General features: G+C 44.9%; 1 protein-coding gene across 3 annotated transcripts in view; it reads right to left on the bottom strand.

The window, feature by feature from the left end:
• Positions 1 to 17,500, bottom strand: part of LOC110516172 (huntingtin) — a 130,719-nt gene that overhangs the window by 29,791 nt on the left and 83,428 nt on the right. For all 3 annotated transcript variants that reach the window (XM_036934297.1, XM_036934295.1, XM_036934296.1), the window contains 10 exons: positions 17,366 to 17,500; positions 16,439 to 16,615; positions 12,338 to 12,414; positions 8,164 to 8,302; positions 7,951 to 8,073; positions 7,654 to 7,870; positions 6,608 to 6,753; positions 3,898 to 4,075; positions 2,738 to 2,836; positions 1,700 to 1,884 (listed from right to left, as the gene is read on the bottom strand). The exon at positions 17,366 to 17,500 is cut by the window's right edge and continues 45 nt beyond it. In XM_036934297.1, coding sequence (XP_036790192.1) covers positions 1,700 to 1,884; positions 2,738 to 2,836; positions 3,898 to 4,075; positions 6,608 to 6,753; positions 7,654 to 7,870; positions 7,951 to 8,073; positions 8,164 to 8,302; positions 12,338 to 12,414; positions 16,439 to 16,615; positions 17,366 to 17,500 — 1,476 coding nt within the window. The remainder of the gene's footprint in view (positions 1 to 1,699; positions 1,885 to 2,737; positions 2,837 to 3,897; positions 4,076 to 6,607; positions 6,754 to 7,653; positions 7,871 to 7,950; positions 8,074 to 8,163; positions 8,303 to 12,337; positions 12,415 to 16,438; positions 16,616 to 17,365) is intronic.

Raw genomic sequence — 17,500 nt, 5'->3', positions numbered from 1 at the left:
ACCAGCCCAGCTTCCACACCTAGAGGTGACACACAGACACGTTACAGGGGACCAGCCCAGCTTCCACACCTAGAGAGGTTACACACAGACACGTTACAGGGGACCAGCCCAGCTTCCACACCTAGAGGTTACACACAGACACGTTACAGGGGAGGAGGGCTCTAGTGTAGCTGTTGACCAGTGACTGACCAGGGGGGGACTCTAGTGTAGCTGTTAACCAGTGACTGACCAGGGGGGGGGGGGGGGACTCTAGTGTAGCTGTTAACCAGTGACTGACCAGGGGGGGGGACTCTAGTGTAGCCGTTGACCAGTGACTGACCAGGGGGGGACGGGGGACGGTACTCTAGTGTAGCTGTTGACCAGTGACTGACCAGGGGGTGGGGGGGGGACTCTAGTGTAGCTGTTGACCAGTGACTGACCAGGGGGGGGCTCTATTGTAGCTGTTGACCAGTGACTGACCAGGGGGGGTACTCTAGTGTAGCTGTTGACCAGTGACTGACCAGGGGGGGGCTCTATTGTAGCTGTTGACCAGTGACTGACCAGGGGGGGTACTCTAGTGTAGCTGTTGACCAGTGACTGACCAGGGGGGGTACTCTAGTGTAGCTGTTGACCAGTGACTGACCAGGGGGGGGACTCTAGTGTAGCTGTTGACCAGTGACTGACCAGGGGGGGGCTCTAGTGTAGCTGTTGACCAGTGACTGACCAGGGGGGGGCTCTAGTGTAGCTGTTGACCAGTGACTGACCAGGGGGGGTACTCTAGTGTAGCTGTTGACCAGTGACTGACCAGGGGGGGACTCTAGTGTAGCTGTTGACCAGTGACTGACCAGGGGGGGGCTCTAGTGTAGCTGTTGACCAGTGACTGACCAGGGGGGGTACTCTAGTGTAGCTGTTGACCAGTGACTGACCAGGGGGGGGGCTCTAGTGTAGCTGTTGACCAGTGACTGACCAGGGGGGGGCTCTATTGTAGCTGTTGACCAGTGACTGACCAGGGGGGGGGGGGGGGGGGGTACTCAAGTGTAGCTGTTGACCAGTGACTGACCAGGGGGGGGACGGACGGACTCTAGTGTAGCTGTTGACCAGTGACTGACCAGGGGGGGGGGGGGGGGGGGTACTCTAGTGTAGCTGTTGACCAGTGACTGACCGGGGGGGGGGGGGGGGGGGGGCTCTAGTGTAGCTGTTGACCAGTGACTGACCAGGGGGGGGGGGGGGACTCTAGTGTAGCTGTTGACCAGTGACTGACCAGGGGGGTACTCTAGTGTAGCTGTTGACCAGTGACTGACCAGGGGGGGTACTCTAGTGTAGCTGTTGACCAGTGACTGACCAGGGGGGGTACTCTAGTGTAGCTGTTGACCAGTGACTGACCAGGGGGGGTACTCTAGTGTAGCTGTTGACCAGTGACTGACCAGGGGGGGTACTCTAGTGTAGCTGTTGACCAGTGACTGACCAGGGGGGGTACTCTAGTGTAGCTGTTGACCAGTGACTGACCAGGGGGGGTACTCTAGTGTAGCTGTTGACCAGTGACTGACCAGGGGGGGTACTCTAGTGTAGATGTTGACCAGTGACTGACCAGGGGGGGTACTCTAGTGTAGCTGTTGACCAGTGACTGACCAGGGGGGGGACTCTAGTGTAGCTGTTGACCAGTGACTGACCAGGGGGGGGGGGGGGGGTACTCTAGTGTAGCTGTTGACCAGTGACTGACCAGGGGGGGTACTCTAGTGTAGCTGTTGACCAGCGGTAGTCTGGACAGACTGATGATGATGTTTCGGAGCATCGGCGTGAGGAAGGCTGGGATTCCGCTGTTTCTATGGTGACCCAGAGACAGAACGCTCTGGAGACCTTCCACCAGCTCAGCCATGATCTCACACGACCGTCGCTCACACACGTCTGGAACACACACATTCGAGATAACACATTAAATATAACACATTAAATATAACACATTAGAGATAACACATTATAGATAACACATTATAGATAACACATTATAGATAGCACAGAGATAGCACAGAGATAACACATTAGGGATAACACAGAGATAACACATTAGAGATAACACATTAGAGATAACACAGAGATAACACATTAGAGATACCACAGAGATAACACAGATATAACACATTGGAGATAACACAGAGATACCACATTAGAGATAACGCATTATATATAACACATTATAGATAACACATTATAGATAACACAGAGATAACAGAGATAACACATGAATAACACACGGATAACACATTATAGATAACACAGAGATAACACATTATAGATAACACATAGATAACACATTATAGATAACACATTATAAATAACACATTATAGATAACACATTATAGATAACACATTATAGATAACACAGAGATACCACATTAGAGATAACACAGAGATAACACAGAGATACCACATTAGAGATAACACAGAGATAACACAGAGATACCACATTAGAGATAACACAGAGATAACAGAGATAACACAGAGATAACAGAGATAACACAGAGATAACACATTATAGATAACACATTAGAGATAACACATTAGAGATAACACATTAGAGATAACACATTAGAGAGAGATAACACTTAACACATCTAATGCACATTAAAACATAGCAAGCTAACAGACTGTATTAGTAGCCACTAGTCAGAAGATTTGACAATGATGAAGCATGATCTAACTCACTGAGAGTGACGGACTAAAATGATAATGGAAACACAACAACAACCATATCACTTACTGTCAGTGTTTGGAGAGTGGACCTGGTCTGAGTCACCATCTGAACCGGTGGTTCTCTTCCTCCCTGGATGTAACAGATGGTCACCTGGACCTACTGCCACTAGAGAGGGGAGGAGAGGAGGAGAGGAGAGGAGAGGAGAGGAGAGGAGAGGAGAGGAGAGGAGAGGAGAGGAGAGGAGAGGAGAGGAGAGGAGAGGAGAGGAGAGGAGAGAGAAGATAGGGAAATTAGAGGGGAGAGAGGGAGAGGAGAAGAGAGGAGAGGAGAGATAGAGAGAGAGGGAAGGAGAGGAGAGAGAGAGGGAGAGAGAAAGGGAGGGAAAGGAGAGAAAGAGAGAGAGGTAAAAGAGAGGAAAGAGAGAGGGAAAGGGAGGGAGAGGAGAGAGAGAGGCAAAGGGAGGCAGCGGTAGAGGAGAGAGAGCGGGAGGAGAGAGAGAGAGAGAGGGAAAGGAGAGGAGAGAGGTAGAGGAGAGAGAGGGAGGAGAGAGAGAGAGAGGGGGAAAGGAGAGGAGAGAGAGGAGAAAGAGAGAGGGAGGAGAGAGGTAGAGGAGAGAGAGAGAGGTAGAGGAGAGGGAGAGGTAGAGGAGAGAGAGAGGGAGAAGAGAGAGAGAGGGAGGAGAGAGGTAGAGGAGAGAGAGGTAAAGGTAGAGGTAGAGGAGAGAGAGGTAAAGGTAGAGGAGAGAGGTAGAGGAGAGAGGTAAAGGTAGAGGTAGAGGAGAGAGAGGTAGAGGTAGAGGAGAGAGAGTTTAACACTTTATTTGGATGTGTAATAAACCATTGGCAGTAGAGGAAAAACCTAGAAGTCATTTAGGCAATAAGGCCAGAGGGGGTGTGGTATATGGCCAATATACCACGGCTAAGGGCTGTTCTTAAGCACCACACAACACGGAGTGCCTGGATACAGCCGTTAACTGTGGTATACTGGCAAGATACTGTCCTACTAACCCCCCGAGGTGTCTTATTGCTATAATAAACTGGTTACCAACGTAATTAGAGCAGTAAAAACACATGTTTTATCATACCCGTGATATACCACGGCTGTCAGCCAATCAACATTCAGGGCTCAAACCATCCAGTTTATAATTGAGGTTTAGTCACGGTCACACCACATGCAAATCCACTAATTGTGGCCAGGTTCATTCCCTCTCTCCTTCACACACTAACCTGCAGTGATGATGAGTCGTAGACAGTGTATGATAGAACAGGTGTGTGTTTTGTACGGGGCTGTAGACAGTGTGTTCCAGACACAGGGTTGTTGCAGGGCCAGACACAGACAGGACAGAGCCCCCTGCAGGTCAACACTCAGAGGAACACTGTCCTGGAGAACACGCCAGACCACCAACTAGAGAGAGAGAGAGAGAAACACCATGAAGCAGGGTTTATTCTGGATGAAAACGGGGCTTAGGTGGTGGGCGAGAGGCCCCGCCCTCATCTTGGCGGTGTAGAGAAATGTTCAAAGTTTTAAGCGAATTTCCTGCAATTCTAGAAACGTCTCCATGGAGATGAGAGAAAATGGTGGCGTTTTAAAAGCTACTTTTGGTCGATGATGTGCATGTTGTCATGGCTGATGGGCATGCTGTCATGGCCGATGTGCATGTTGTCATGGCTGATGGGCATGCTGTCATGGCCGATGTGCATGTTGTCATGGCTGATGGGCATGCTGTCATGGCTGGCTGATGTGCATGTTGTCATGGCTGATGTGCATGTTGTCATGGCTGATGGGCATGCTGTCATGACTGATGTGCATGTTGTCATGGCTGACGTGCATGTTGTCATGGCTGATGCGCATGTTGTCATGGCTGCTGCGCATGTTGTCATGGCTGCTGTGCATCTTGTCATGGCTGCTGTGCATGTTGTCATGGCTGCTGTGCATGTTGTCATGGCTGATGTGCATGTTGTCATGGCTGATGTGCATGTTGTCATGGCTGATGTGCATGTTGTCATGGCTGATGTGCATGTTGTCATGGCCGATGTGCATGTTGTCATGGCCGATGTGCATGTTGTCATGGCCGATGTGCATGTTGTCATGGCCGATGTGCATGTTGTCATGGCCGATGTGCATGTTGTCATGGCCGATGTGCATGTTGTCATGACCGATGTGCATGTTGTCATGGCTGATGTGCATGTTGTCATGACCGATGTGCATGTTGTCATGGCCGATGTGCATGTTGTCATGGCTGATGTGCATGTTGTCATGGTCAATGTGCATGTTGTTATGGCCGATGTGCATGCTGTCATGGCTGATGTGCATGTTGTCATATCTGATGTGCATGCTGTCATGACTGATGTCATGGCTGATGTGCATGTTGTCATGGATGATGTGCATGTTGTCATGGCTGATGCTGTGTCTTTCAGCTCAAACATAACAGTTAAATCCAGAACGCAAAATTCACCGTTTTGGGGGGGACTTTCAGTTCTCAACTTTAATTTAGGTGATTTTTATTTCTCAAAGATAATATTATTACCAAATACATAAAGTCCATTATCTCTTCTACATACTCTATATCTGGTCCATTATCTCTTCTACATGCTCTATATCTGGTCCATTATCTCTTCCACATATTCTACATCTGGTCCATTATCTCTTCTACATACTCTATATCTGGTCCATTATCTCTTCTACATACTCTATATCTGGTCCATTATCTCTTCTACATGCTCTATATCTGGTCCATTATCTCTTCTGCATACTCTATATCTGGTCCATGATCTTCTCTATATCTGGTCCATTATCTCTTCTACATGCTCTATATCTGGTCCATTATCTCTTCTACATACTCTATATCTGGTCCATTATCTCTTCTACATGCTCTATATATGGTCCATTATCTCTTCTGCATACTCTATATCTGGTCCATGATCTTCTCTATATCTGGTCCATTATCTCTTCTACATGCTCTATATCTGGTCCATTATCTACTCTATATCTGGTCCATTATCTACTCTATATATGGTCCATTATCTCTTCTACATGCTCTATATATGGTCCATTATCTACTCTATAGCTGGTCCATTATCTATTCTACATACTCTATATCTGGTCTATTATCTCTTCTACATACTCTATATCTGGTCCATTATCTCTTCTACATGATCTATATCTGGTCCATTATCTCTTCTACATGCTCTATATCTGGTCCATTATCTACTATATATCTGGTCCATTATCTCTTCTACATGCTCTATATCTGGTCCATTATCTCTTCTGCATACTCTATATCTGGTCCATTATCTCTTCTACATACTCTATATCTGGTCCATTATCTCTTCTACATACTCTACATCTGGTCCATTATCTCTTCTGCATGCTCTATATCTGGTCCATTATCTCCTCTACATACTCTATATCTGGTCCATTATCTCTTCTGCATACTCTATATCTGGTCCATTATCTCTTCTACATACTCTATATCTGGTCCATTATCTCTTCTACATGATCTATATCTGGCCCATTATCTCTTCTGCATACTCTATATATGGTATATTATCTACTCTATATCTGGTCCATTATCTCTTCTACATACTCTATATCTGGTCCATTATCTCTTCTGCATACTCTATATCTGGTCCATTATCTACTCTATATCTGGTCCATTATCTCTTCTACATACTCTATATCTGGTCCATTATCTCTTCTACATACTATATATCTGGTCCATTATCTCTTCTACATTATCTATATCTGGTCCATTATCTCTTCTACATGCTCTACATCTGGTCCATTATCTCTTCTACATACTCTATATCTGGTTATAGTGGTTTATACATTGAAACGTTTCCCTAAAATTAATTTTTAAAATATATAACATGTTTTACAAAAAATTGGCCAGGGATAGGGTCAAGGGTTAGAGGTCAGGGATTATACGCTTCTTACCTCGGTAGCCATGGTGGTGAAGGTGGTGATGAGATGTTGTTTGTCTTCAGGGATTTGCAGAGGGGAAGGAAGCTGACCCACACACAGCAGATACTGAGACAGCGCTCTACACAGAGACATCACCCGCGGGTAGAGTCCAGCCTCACCTAGAATACACACACAGCAGATACTGAGACATCACCCGCGGGTAGAGTCCAGCCTCACCTAGAATACACACACAGCAGATACTGAGACCTCACCCGCGGGTAGAGTCCAGCCTCACCTAGAATACACACACAGCAGATACTGAGACCTCACCCGCGGGTAGAGTCCAGCCTCACCTAGAATACACACACAGCAGATACTGAGACAGCTCTACATAGAGCGGGTAGAGCCCTGCCTCACCTAGAATAAACACACAGCAGATACTGAGACAGCTCTACATAAAGCGGGTAGAGCCCTGCATCACCTAGAATAAACACACAGCAGATACTGAGACAGCTCTACATAGAGCGGGTAGAGCCCTGCTCCACCTAGAATACACACACAGCAGATACTGAGACAGCTCTACATAGAGCGGGTAGAGCCCTGCTCCACCTAGAATACACACACAGCAGATACTGAGACAGCTCTACATAAAGCGGGTAGAGCCCTGCATCACCTAGAATAAACACACAGCAGATACTGAGACAGCTCTACATAAAGCGGGTAGAGCCCTGCATCACCTAGAATAAACACACAGCAGATACTGAGACAGCTCTACATAGAGCGGGTAGAGCCCTGCTCCACCTAGAATACACACACAGCAGATACTGAGACAGCTCTACATAGAGCGGGTAGAGCCCTGCTCCACCTAGAGAACAACATAATAATTGACAGGGGGAGGCGTACGCTGCCTGTGCTGGTAGTTGGCTGACGTGACCTCGCCAGCTAAATGGCAGAATGGAACAATCTGGCCAGGTCTAAAAAACTCAGTCTGACGAACAGAAAGGCTTTTAGTCGCCAGATCCTCCCATTTTTCAGCGCAGCTCAGGATTCGAACCAACAACCTTTTGAGTTACTCTTACCATAGACGATAGCCAAGTTGTCCCAGTAGGGTTCGGCCGGGTCAGGTTTGGCCGGCGGCAGGAAGGAACGGTGTGGAACAGGAAGTAGCTGTGTGACCCCGCTCAGATGATCCAGCGTCACGGCCAGGGCCGTCTCCAATAGCAACGACCCCTGACCCCGGGTTAACCTCTGAACCCCCAGACTCAGACACGGACAGAGGAGAGACAGGTTGAAGTCCTGGTGGAGAGAGAGAGGTCAGTGTGTGTGAGTGTGTGTGTGAGCGTGTGTGTGTGTGTGCGTGAGCGTGTGTGTGTTACCTTGCAACTCATGATGGTAGAGAGGTCGTCAGGAGGTAGTTTGGTCAGGAGTTCCGTTGTCTCCAGGAACGACCCGTCACCACGGAGACAGCACTGGGACATCACCAAGGCAACATACCACTCCTGGAACAAGACACACACACACAGTTAGTACAATACACACACACACACACACACACACAGTTAGTGACATTTCCTGTGACATACACACACCTTGTCAGCCTTGACTAGTTCAGGGGCAGGTGGCGGTTCCCCATCCAGGGGGTGTGATGTCACAGGAGGGGAGGGGCTGCTGGTGTCCTCGGCAACGGAGGCTCGGAACCTGTCCAGCAGGGAGTAGAACCTCTGGTGCCTAGCAACAAGAGGCAGGAAATGACATCACACAACATCACCAGCATTTTGTGGTAAAAATATCATTAGGAAAGTAGCTTGGGAAAAGGATATAATGACAGATGAACACAGCAGAATGTGGACACCCCTTCATACACTATATATACAGGACACCCCTTCATACACTATATATACAGCAGAATGTGGACACCCCTTCATACTCTATATATACAGGACACCCCTTCATACACTATATATACAGGACACCCCTTCATACACTATATACACAGGACACCCCTTCATCCACTATATATACAGGACACCCCTTCATACACTATATATACAGGACACCCCTTCATACACTATATATACAGGACACCCCTTCATACACTATATATACAGGACACCCCTTCATCCACTATATATACAGCAGTATGAGGACACCCCTTCATACTCTATATATACAGGACACCCCTTCATACTCTATATATACAGGACACCCCTTCATCCACTATATATACAGCAGTATGAGGACACCCCTTCATACTCTATATACACAGGACACCCCTTCATCCACTATATATACAGGACACCCCTTCATACACTATATATACAGGACACCCCTTCATCCACTATATATACAGGACACCCCTTCATCCACTATATACACAGGACACCCCTTCATCCACTATATATACAGGACACCCCTTCATACACTATATATACAGGACACCCCTTCATCCACTATATATACAGGACACCCCTTCATACACTATATATACAGGACACCCCTTCATACACTATATATACAGTACACCCCTTCATCCACTATATATACAGGACACCCCTTCATACACTATATATACAGGACACCCCTTCATCCACTATATATACAGGACACCCCTTCATACACTATATATACAGGACACCCCTTCATACACTATATATACAGGACACCCCTTCATCCACTATATATACAGGACACCCCTTCATACACTATATATACAGGACACCCCTTCATACACTATATATACAGGACACCCCTTCATACACTATATATACAGGACACCCCTTCATACACTATATATACAGGACACCCCTTCATACACTATATATACAGGACACCCCTTCATACACTATATATAGAGGACACCCCTTCATACACTATATATACAGGACACCCCTTCATACACTATATATACAGGACACCCCTTCATACACTATATATACAGGACACCCCTTCATACTCTATATATACAGGACACCCCTTCATACACTATATATACAGGACACCCCTTCATACTCTATATATACAGGACACCCCTTCATCCACTATATACACAGGACACCCCTTCATACTCTATATATACAGGACACCCCTTCATACACTATATATAGAGGACACCCCTTCATACTCTATATATACAGCAGAATGTGGACACCCCTTCATCCACTATATATACACAGGACACCCCTTCATCCACTATATATACAGGACACCCCTTCATCCACTATATATACAGGACACCCCTTCATACACTATATATACAGGACACCCCTTCATCCACTATATATAGAGGACACCCCTTCATACACTATATATATATAGCAGTATGTGGACACCCCTTCATACACTATATATACAGCAGAATGTGGACACCCCTTCATACTCTATATATACAGGACACCCCTTCATACTCTATATATACAGCAGAATGTGGACACCCCTTCATACACTATATATACAGGACACCCCTTCATACTCTATATATACAGCAGAATGTGGACACCCCTTCATCCACTATATATACACAGGACACCCCTTCATCCACTATATATACAGGACACCCCTTCATCCACTATATATACAGGACACCCCTTCATCCACTATATATATAGCAGTATGTGGACACCCCTTCATCCACTATATATACAGGACACCCCTTCATCCACTATATATATAGCAGTATGTGGACACCCCTTCATCCACTATATATACAGGACACCCCTTCATCCACTATATATTTAGCAGTATGTGGACACCCCTTCATACTCTATATATACAGGACACCCCTTCATACTCTATATATACAGGACACCCCTTCATACTCTATATATACAGGACACCCCTTCATCCACTATATATACAGGACACCCCTTCATACTCTATATATACAGGACACCCCTTCATACTCTATATATACAGGACACCCCTTCATACTCTATATATACAGGACACCCCTTCATACTCTATATATACAGGACACCCCTTCATACTCTATATATACAGGACACCCCTTCATACACTATATATACAGGACACCCCTTCATCCACTATATATACAGGACACCCCTTCATACACTATATATAGAGGATACCCCTTCATAATCTATATATACAGGACACCCCTTCATACTCTATATATACAGGACACCCCTTCATACTCTATATACACAGGACACCCCTTCATACTCTATATATACAGGACACCCCTTCATACTCTATATATACAGGACACCCCTTCATCCACTATATATACAAGACACCCCTTCATACTCTATATATACAGGACACCCCTTCATCCACTATATACACAGGACACCCCTTCATCCACTATATATACAAGACACCCCTTCATACTCTATATTTACAGGACACCCCTTCATCCACTATATATACAGCAGTATGTGGACACCCCTTCATACTCTATATATACAGGACACCCCTTCATCCACTATATATACAAGACACCCCTTCATCCACTATATATACAGGACACCCCTTCATCCACTATATATACAGGACACCCCTTCATACACTATATATACAGGACACCCCTTCATACTCTATATATACAGGACACCCCTTCATACACTATATATAGAGGATACCCCTTCATCCACTATATATACAGCAGAATGTGGACACCCCTTCATACTCTATATATACAGGACACCCCTTCATCCACTATATATACAAGACACCCCTTCATACTCTATATATACAGGACACCCCTTCATACACTATATATACAGGACACCCCTTCATCCACTATATATACAGGACACCCCTTCATCCACTATATATACAGCAGTATGAGGACACCCCTTCATCCACTATATATACAAGACACCCCTTCATCCACTATATATACAGGACACCCCTTCATCCACTATATATACAAGACACCCCTTCATACTCTATATATACAGGACACCCCTTCATACACTATATATACAGGACACCCCTTCATCCACTATATATACAGGACACCCCTTCATCCACTATATATACAGCAGTATGTGGACACCCCTTCATACACTATATATACAGGACACCCCTTCATACACTATATATACAGGACACCCCTTCATACACTATATATACAGGACACCCCTTCATACTCTATATATACAGGACACCCCTTCATACACTATATATACAGGACACCCCTTCATCCACTATATATACAGCAGTATGTGGACACCCCTTCATCCACTATATATAGAGGATACCCCTTCATCCACTATATATACAGGACACCCCTTCATACTCTATATATACAGGACACCCCTTCATACTCTATATATACAAGACACCCCTTCATCCACTATATATACAGCAGAATGTGGAAAGTCTTCCCAGAAGAGTGGAGGCTGTTATAACAGCAAAGGGGGACCAACTCCATATTAATGCCCATAGTTTTGGAATGAGATGTTCGACGAGAAGTGTCCACATACTTTTGGTCATGTAGTGTAGCTTTAACATAGGAAGATAATGTACCTTTGAATAGAATGAAAGAGGAGAGGAGAGGAGAGGAGAGGAGAGGAGAGGAGAGGAGGAGAAAAGAGAAGAGAAGAGAAGAGAAGAGAGGAGAGGAGAGGAGAGGAGAGGAGAGGAGAGGAGAGGAGAGGAGAGGAGAGGAGAGGAGAGGAGAGGAGAGGAGAGGAGAGGAGAGGAGAGGAGAGGAGAGGAGAGGAGAGGAGGAGAAGAGAGAGGAGAGGGGAGAGGAGAGGAGAGGAGAGGAGGAGAGGAGGGAGGGAGGAGTATTGTTACCGTTGAGCTAGTCCACTGATTTGAAGGTATTCCTGGATTCTGTCCAGTTCCTCCACAGGCAGCTGGACTAAACTGTTCTATAGAGGAACAGAGAGAGAGAACATGTTCAGATGGACTAAACTGTTCTATAGAGGAACAGAGAGAGAGAACATGTTCAGCTGGACTAAACTGTTCTATAGAGGAACAGAGAGAGAACATGTTCAGCTGGACTAAACTGTTCTATAGAGGAACAGAGAGAGAACATGTTCAGCTGGACTAAACTGTTCTATAGAGGAACAGAGAACATGTTCAGATGGACTAAACTGTTCTATAGAGGGACAGAGAGAGAGAACATGTTCAGCTGGACTAAACTGTTCTATAGAGGAACAGAGAGAGAGAACATGTTCAGCTGGACTAAACTGTTCTATAGAGGAACAGAGAACATGTTCAGCTGGACTAAACTGTTCTATAGAGGAACAGAGAGAGAACATGTTCAGATGGACTAAACTGTTCTATAGAGGAACAGAGAGAGAGAACATGTTCAGCTGGACTAAACTGTTCTATAGAGGAACAGAGAGAGAACATGTTCAGCTGGACTAAACTGTTCTATAGAGGAACAGAGAACATGTTCAGATGGACTAAACTGTTCTATAGAGGGACAGAGAGAGAGAACATGTTCAGCTGGACTAAACTGTTCTATAGAGGAACAGAGAGAGAGAACATGTTCAGCTGGACTAAACTGTTCTATAGAGGAACAGAGAACATGTTCAGCTGGACTAAACTGTTCTATAGAGGAACAGAGAGAGAACATGTTCAGATGGACTAAACTGTTCTATAGAGGAACAGAGAGAGAGAACATGTTCAGCTGGACTAAACTGTTCTATAGAGGAACAGAGAGAGAACATGTTCAGATGGACTAAACTGTTCTATAGAGGAACAGAGAGAGAACATGTTCAGCTGGACTAAACTGTTCTATAGAGGAACAGAGAACATGTTCAGCTGGACTAAACTGTTCTATAGAGGAACAGAGAGAGAACATGTTCAGATGGACTAAACTGTTCTATAGAGGAACAGAGAACATGTTCAGCTGGACTAAACTGTTCTATAGAGGAACAGAGAGAGAGAACATGTTCAGCTGGACTAAACTGTTCTATAGAGGAACAGAGAACGTGTTCAGCTGGACTAAACTGTTCTATAGAGGAACAGAGAGAGAACATGTTCAGCTGGACTAAACTGTTCTATAGAGGAACAGAGAGAGAACATGTTCAGCTGGACTAAACTGTTCTATAAAGGAACAGAGAGAGAGAACATCTTCAGCTGGACTAAACTGTTCTATAGAGGAACAGAGAACATGTTCAGCTGGACTAAACTGTTCTATAGAGGAACAGAGAGAGAACATGTTCAGCTGGACTAAACTGTTCTATAGAGGAACAGAGAGAACATGTTCAGCTGGACTAAACTGTTCTATAGAGGAACAGAGAGAGAGAGAGAGAACATGTTCAGCTGGACTAAACTGTTCTATAGAGGAACAGAGAGAGAGAGAGAACATGTTCAGCTGGACTAAACTGTTCTATAGAGGAACAGAGAACATGTTCAGCTGGACTAAACTGTTCTATAGAGGAACAGAGAGAGAGAACATGTTCAGATGGACTAAACTGTTCTATAGAGGAACAGAGAGAGAGAGAGAACATGTTCAGCTGGACTAAACTGTTCTATAGAGGAACAGAGAACATGTTCAGCTGGACTAAACTGTTCTATAGAGGAACAGAGAGAGAGAACATGTTCAGCTGGACTATACTGTTCTATAGAGGAACAGAGAGAGAGAACATGTTCAGATGGACTAAACTGTTCTATAGAGGAACAGAGAACATGTTCAGCTGGACTAAACTGTTCTATAGAGGAACAGAGAGAGAGAACATGTTCAGCTGGACTAAACTGTTCTATAGAGGAACAGAGAACATGTTCAGCTGGACTAAACTGTTCTATAGAGGAACAGAGAGAGAACATGTTCAGCTGGACTAAACTGTTCTATAGAGGAACAGAGAACATGTTCAACTGGACTAAACTGTTATATAGAGGAACAGAGAGAGAACATGTTCAACTGGACTAAACTGTTATATAGAGGAACAGAGAGAGAACATGTTCAGCTGGACTAAACTGTTCTATAGAGGAACAGAGAGAGAACATGTTCAGCTGGACTAAACTGTTCTATAGAGGAACAGAGAGAGAACATGTTCAGCTGGACTAAACTGTTCTATAGAGGAACAGAGAACATGTTCAGCTGGACTAAACTGTTCTATAGAGGAACAGAGAACATGTTCAGCTGGACTAAACTGTTCTATAGAGGAACAGAGAGAGAACATGTTCAGCTGGACTAAACTGTTCTATAGAGGAACAGAGAGAGAACATGTTCAGCTGGACTAAACTGTTATATAGAGGAACAGAGAACATGTTCAGCTGGACTAAACTGTTCTATAGAGGAACAGAGAGAGAACATGTTCAGCTGGACTAAACTGTTCTATAGAGGAACAGAGAACATGTTCAGATGGACTAAACTGTTCTATAGAGGAACAGAGAGAACATGTTCAGCTGGACTAAACTGTTCTATAGAGGAACAGAGAGAGAACATGTTCAGCTGGACTAAACTGTTCTATAGAGGAACAGAGAGAGAGAACATGTTCAGCTGGACTAAACTGTTCTATAGAGGAACAGAGAGAGAGAACATGTTCAGATGGACTAAACTGTTCTATAGAGGAACAGAGAGAGATAACATGTTCAGCTGGACTAAACTGTTCTATAGAGGAACAGAGAACATGTTCAGCTGGACTAAACTGTTCTATAGAGGAACAGAGAGAGAGAACATGTTCAGCTGGACTAAACTGTTCTATAGAGGAACAGAGAGAGAGAACATGTTCAGCTGGACTATACTGTTCTATAGAGGAACAGAGAACGTGTTCAGCTGGACTAAACTGTTCTATAGAGGAACAGAGAGAGAACGTGTTCAGCTGGACTATACTGTTCTATAGAGGAACAGAGAGAGAGAGAGAGAACATGTTCAGCTGGACTATACTGTTCTATAGAGGAACAGAGAGAGAACATGTTCAGCTGGACTAAACTGTTCTATAGAGGAACAGAGAGAGAACATGTTCAGCTGGACTAAACTGTTCTATAGAGGAACAGAGAGAGAGAACGTGTTCAGCTGGACTAAACTGTTCTATAGAGGAACAGAGAGAGAACATGTTCAGCTGGACTAAACTGTTCTATAGAGGAACAGAGAGAGAGAACATGTTCAGCTGGACTAAACTGTTCTATAGAGGAACAGAGAGAGAGAACATGTTCAGCTGGACTAAACTGTTCTATAGAGGAACAGAGAGAGAACATGTTCAGCTGGACTAAACTGTTCTATAGAGGAACAGAGAGAGAACATGTTCAGCTGGACTAAACTGTTCTATAGAGGAACAGAGAGAGAGAACATGTTCAGCTGGACTATACTGTTCTATAGAGGAACAGAGAACGTGTTCAGCTGGACTAAACTGTTCTATAGAGGAACAGAGAGAGAACGTGTTCAGCTGGACTATACTGTTCTATAGAGGAACAGAGAGAGAGAGAGAGAACATGTTCAGCTGGACTATACTGTTCTATAGAGGAACAGAGAGAGAACATGTTCAGCTGGACTAAACTGTTCTATAGAGGAACAGAGAGAGAACATGTTCAGCTGGACTAAACTGTTCTATAGAGGAACAGAGAGAGAGAACGTGTTCAGCTGGACTAAACTGTTCTATAGAGGAACAGAGAGAGAACATGTTCAGCTGGACTAAACTGTTCTATAGAGGAACAGAGAGAGAGAACATGTTCAGCTGGACTAAACTGTTCTATAGAGGGACAGAGAGAGAGAACATGTTCAGCTGGACTATACTGTTCTATAGAGGAACAGAGAGAGAGAACATGTTCAGCTGGACTAAACTGTTCTATAGAGGAACAGAGAGAGAGAACATGTTCAGATGGACTAAACTGTTCTATAGAGGAACAGAGAGAGAGAACATGTTCAGCTGGACTAAACTGTTCTATAGAGGGACAGAGAGAGAGAACATGTTCAGCTGGACTAAACTGTTCCATATCTACCTGTAGTGTTTCAGCCAGCAGCATTTCCACCCTCCTGCAGGCCAGAGTATCAACCATACGAGCCAGGACTCTGAAAGGAGTGTTCAGTAGTTTGTCCACGTAGAGCATCAACAGAGAACCAGACTGGGACAGGTGGATCCCTTCTAGACACTGGAGAGTCTTCTTCAACATGGTGGGCTATGGGGGGGAGATGGAGAAAGAGAGGGGAGAGGGAGAGAGGGAAAGAGAGAGAGAGCGAGGGGGAGACAGAGAGGAGAGACAGAGAGAGAGGAGAGACAGAGAGCGGAGAGACAGAGAAGAGAGAGAGAGAGAGACAGAGGAGAGAGGCAGAGGAGAGACAGGAGAGAGAGACAGAGAGAGAGAGAAAGAGAGAGACGTAGAGAGACGGAGGAGAGAGGCAGAAGAGAGACAGGAGAGAGAGACAGAGAAAGAGAGAGACGTAGAGAGACGTAGAGAGAGGGAGCATTATCACTTTTATACAACGCGTTACTAACAATAATTTACACATTTTAATTTTACATTTTTTAATTTTGCTGAATGTGATGTCTAGATGCTTTTTATAGTGGAGATGAAGTTTATAAATTGCCTGGCTGGGCTGATGAGACAGTGGATTGCAGCAGTCAGAGTAAATAGGCTTTTAAATTACTCTGATTTAGCCGGTTGGTAACTTGTGGAATAGACTCCGGCTGGAATGCGGTTTTAACCAATCAGCATTCAGGATTAGACCCACCCGTTGTATAAACAGAGCAATAAACGAGTGTGTCCTGCAGAGAGGTTTGTTCTAGTCTACAGTGTGTGTGAGAGAGAGAGTGTATGTATGCGTGTGTGTGTATGTGAGAGTGTGTGTGTATGTGTGCGTGTGTGTGTGTGTGTGTGTGTGTGTGTGTGTGTGTGTGTGTGTGTGTGTGTGTGTGTGTGTGTACTAACAGTAGTGAGGTTGTCACAGCGTGACTGTATAGCCTGTATGAACAGTCCGGAGGCGGCCGAGTTGCGATGCACGGCGCTGATGAAGTCCTGCACCGGAGGCTCATGGGAAAGGTCGATGAGGTCACGGACGTGGTT

This window comes from Oncorhynchus mykiss, chromosome 10 (assembly GCF_013265735.2).
Source record: "Oncorhynchus mykiss isolate Arlee chromosome 10, USDA_OmykA_1.1, whole genome shotgun sequence".
Lineage (NCBI taxonomy): Eukaryota > Metazoa > Chordata > Actinopteri > Salmoniformes > Salmonidae > Oncorhynchus > Oncorhynchus mykiss.
Note: the sequence above shows the minus strand (reverse complement) of the source record. Positions and strands in the feature narration are given on the sequence as shown.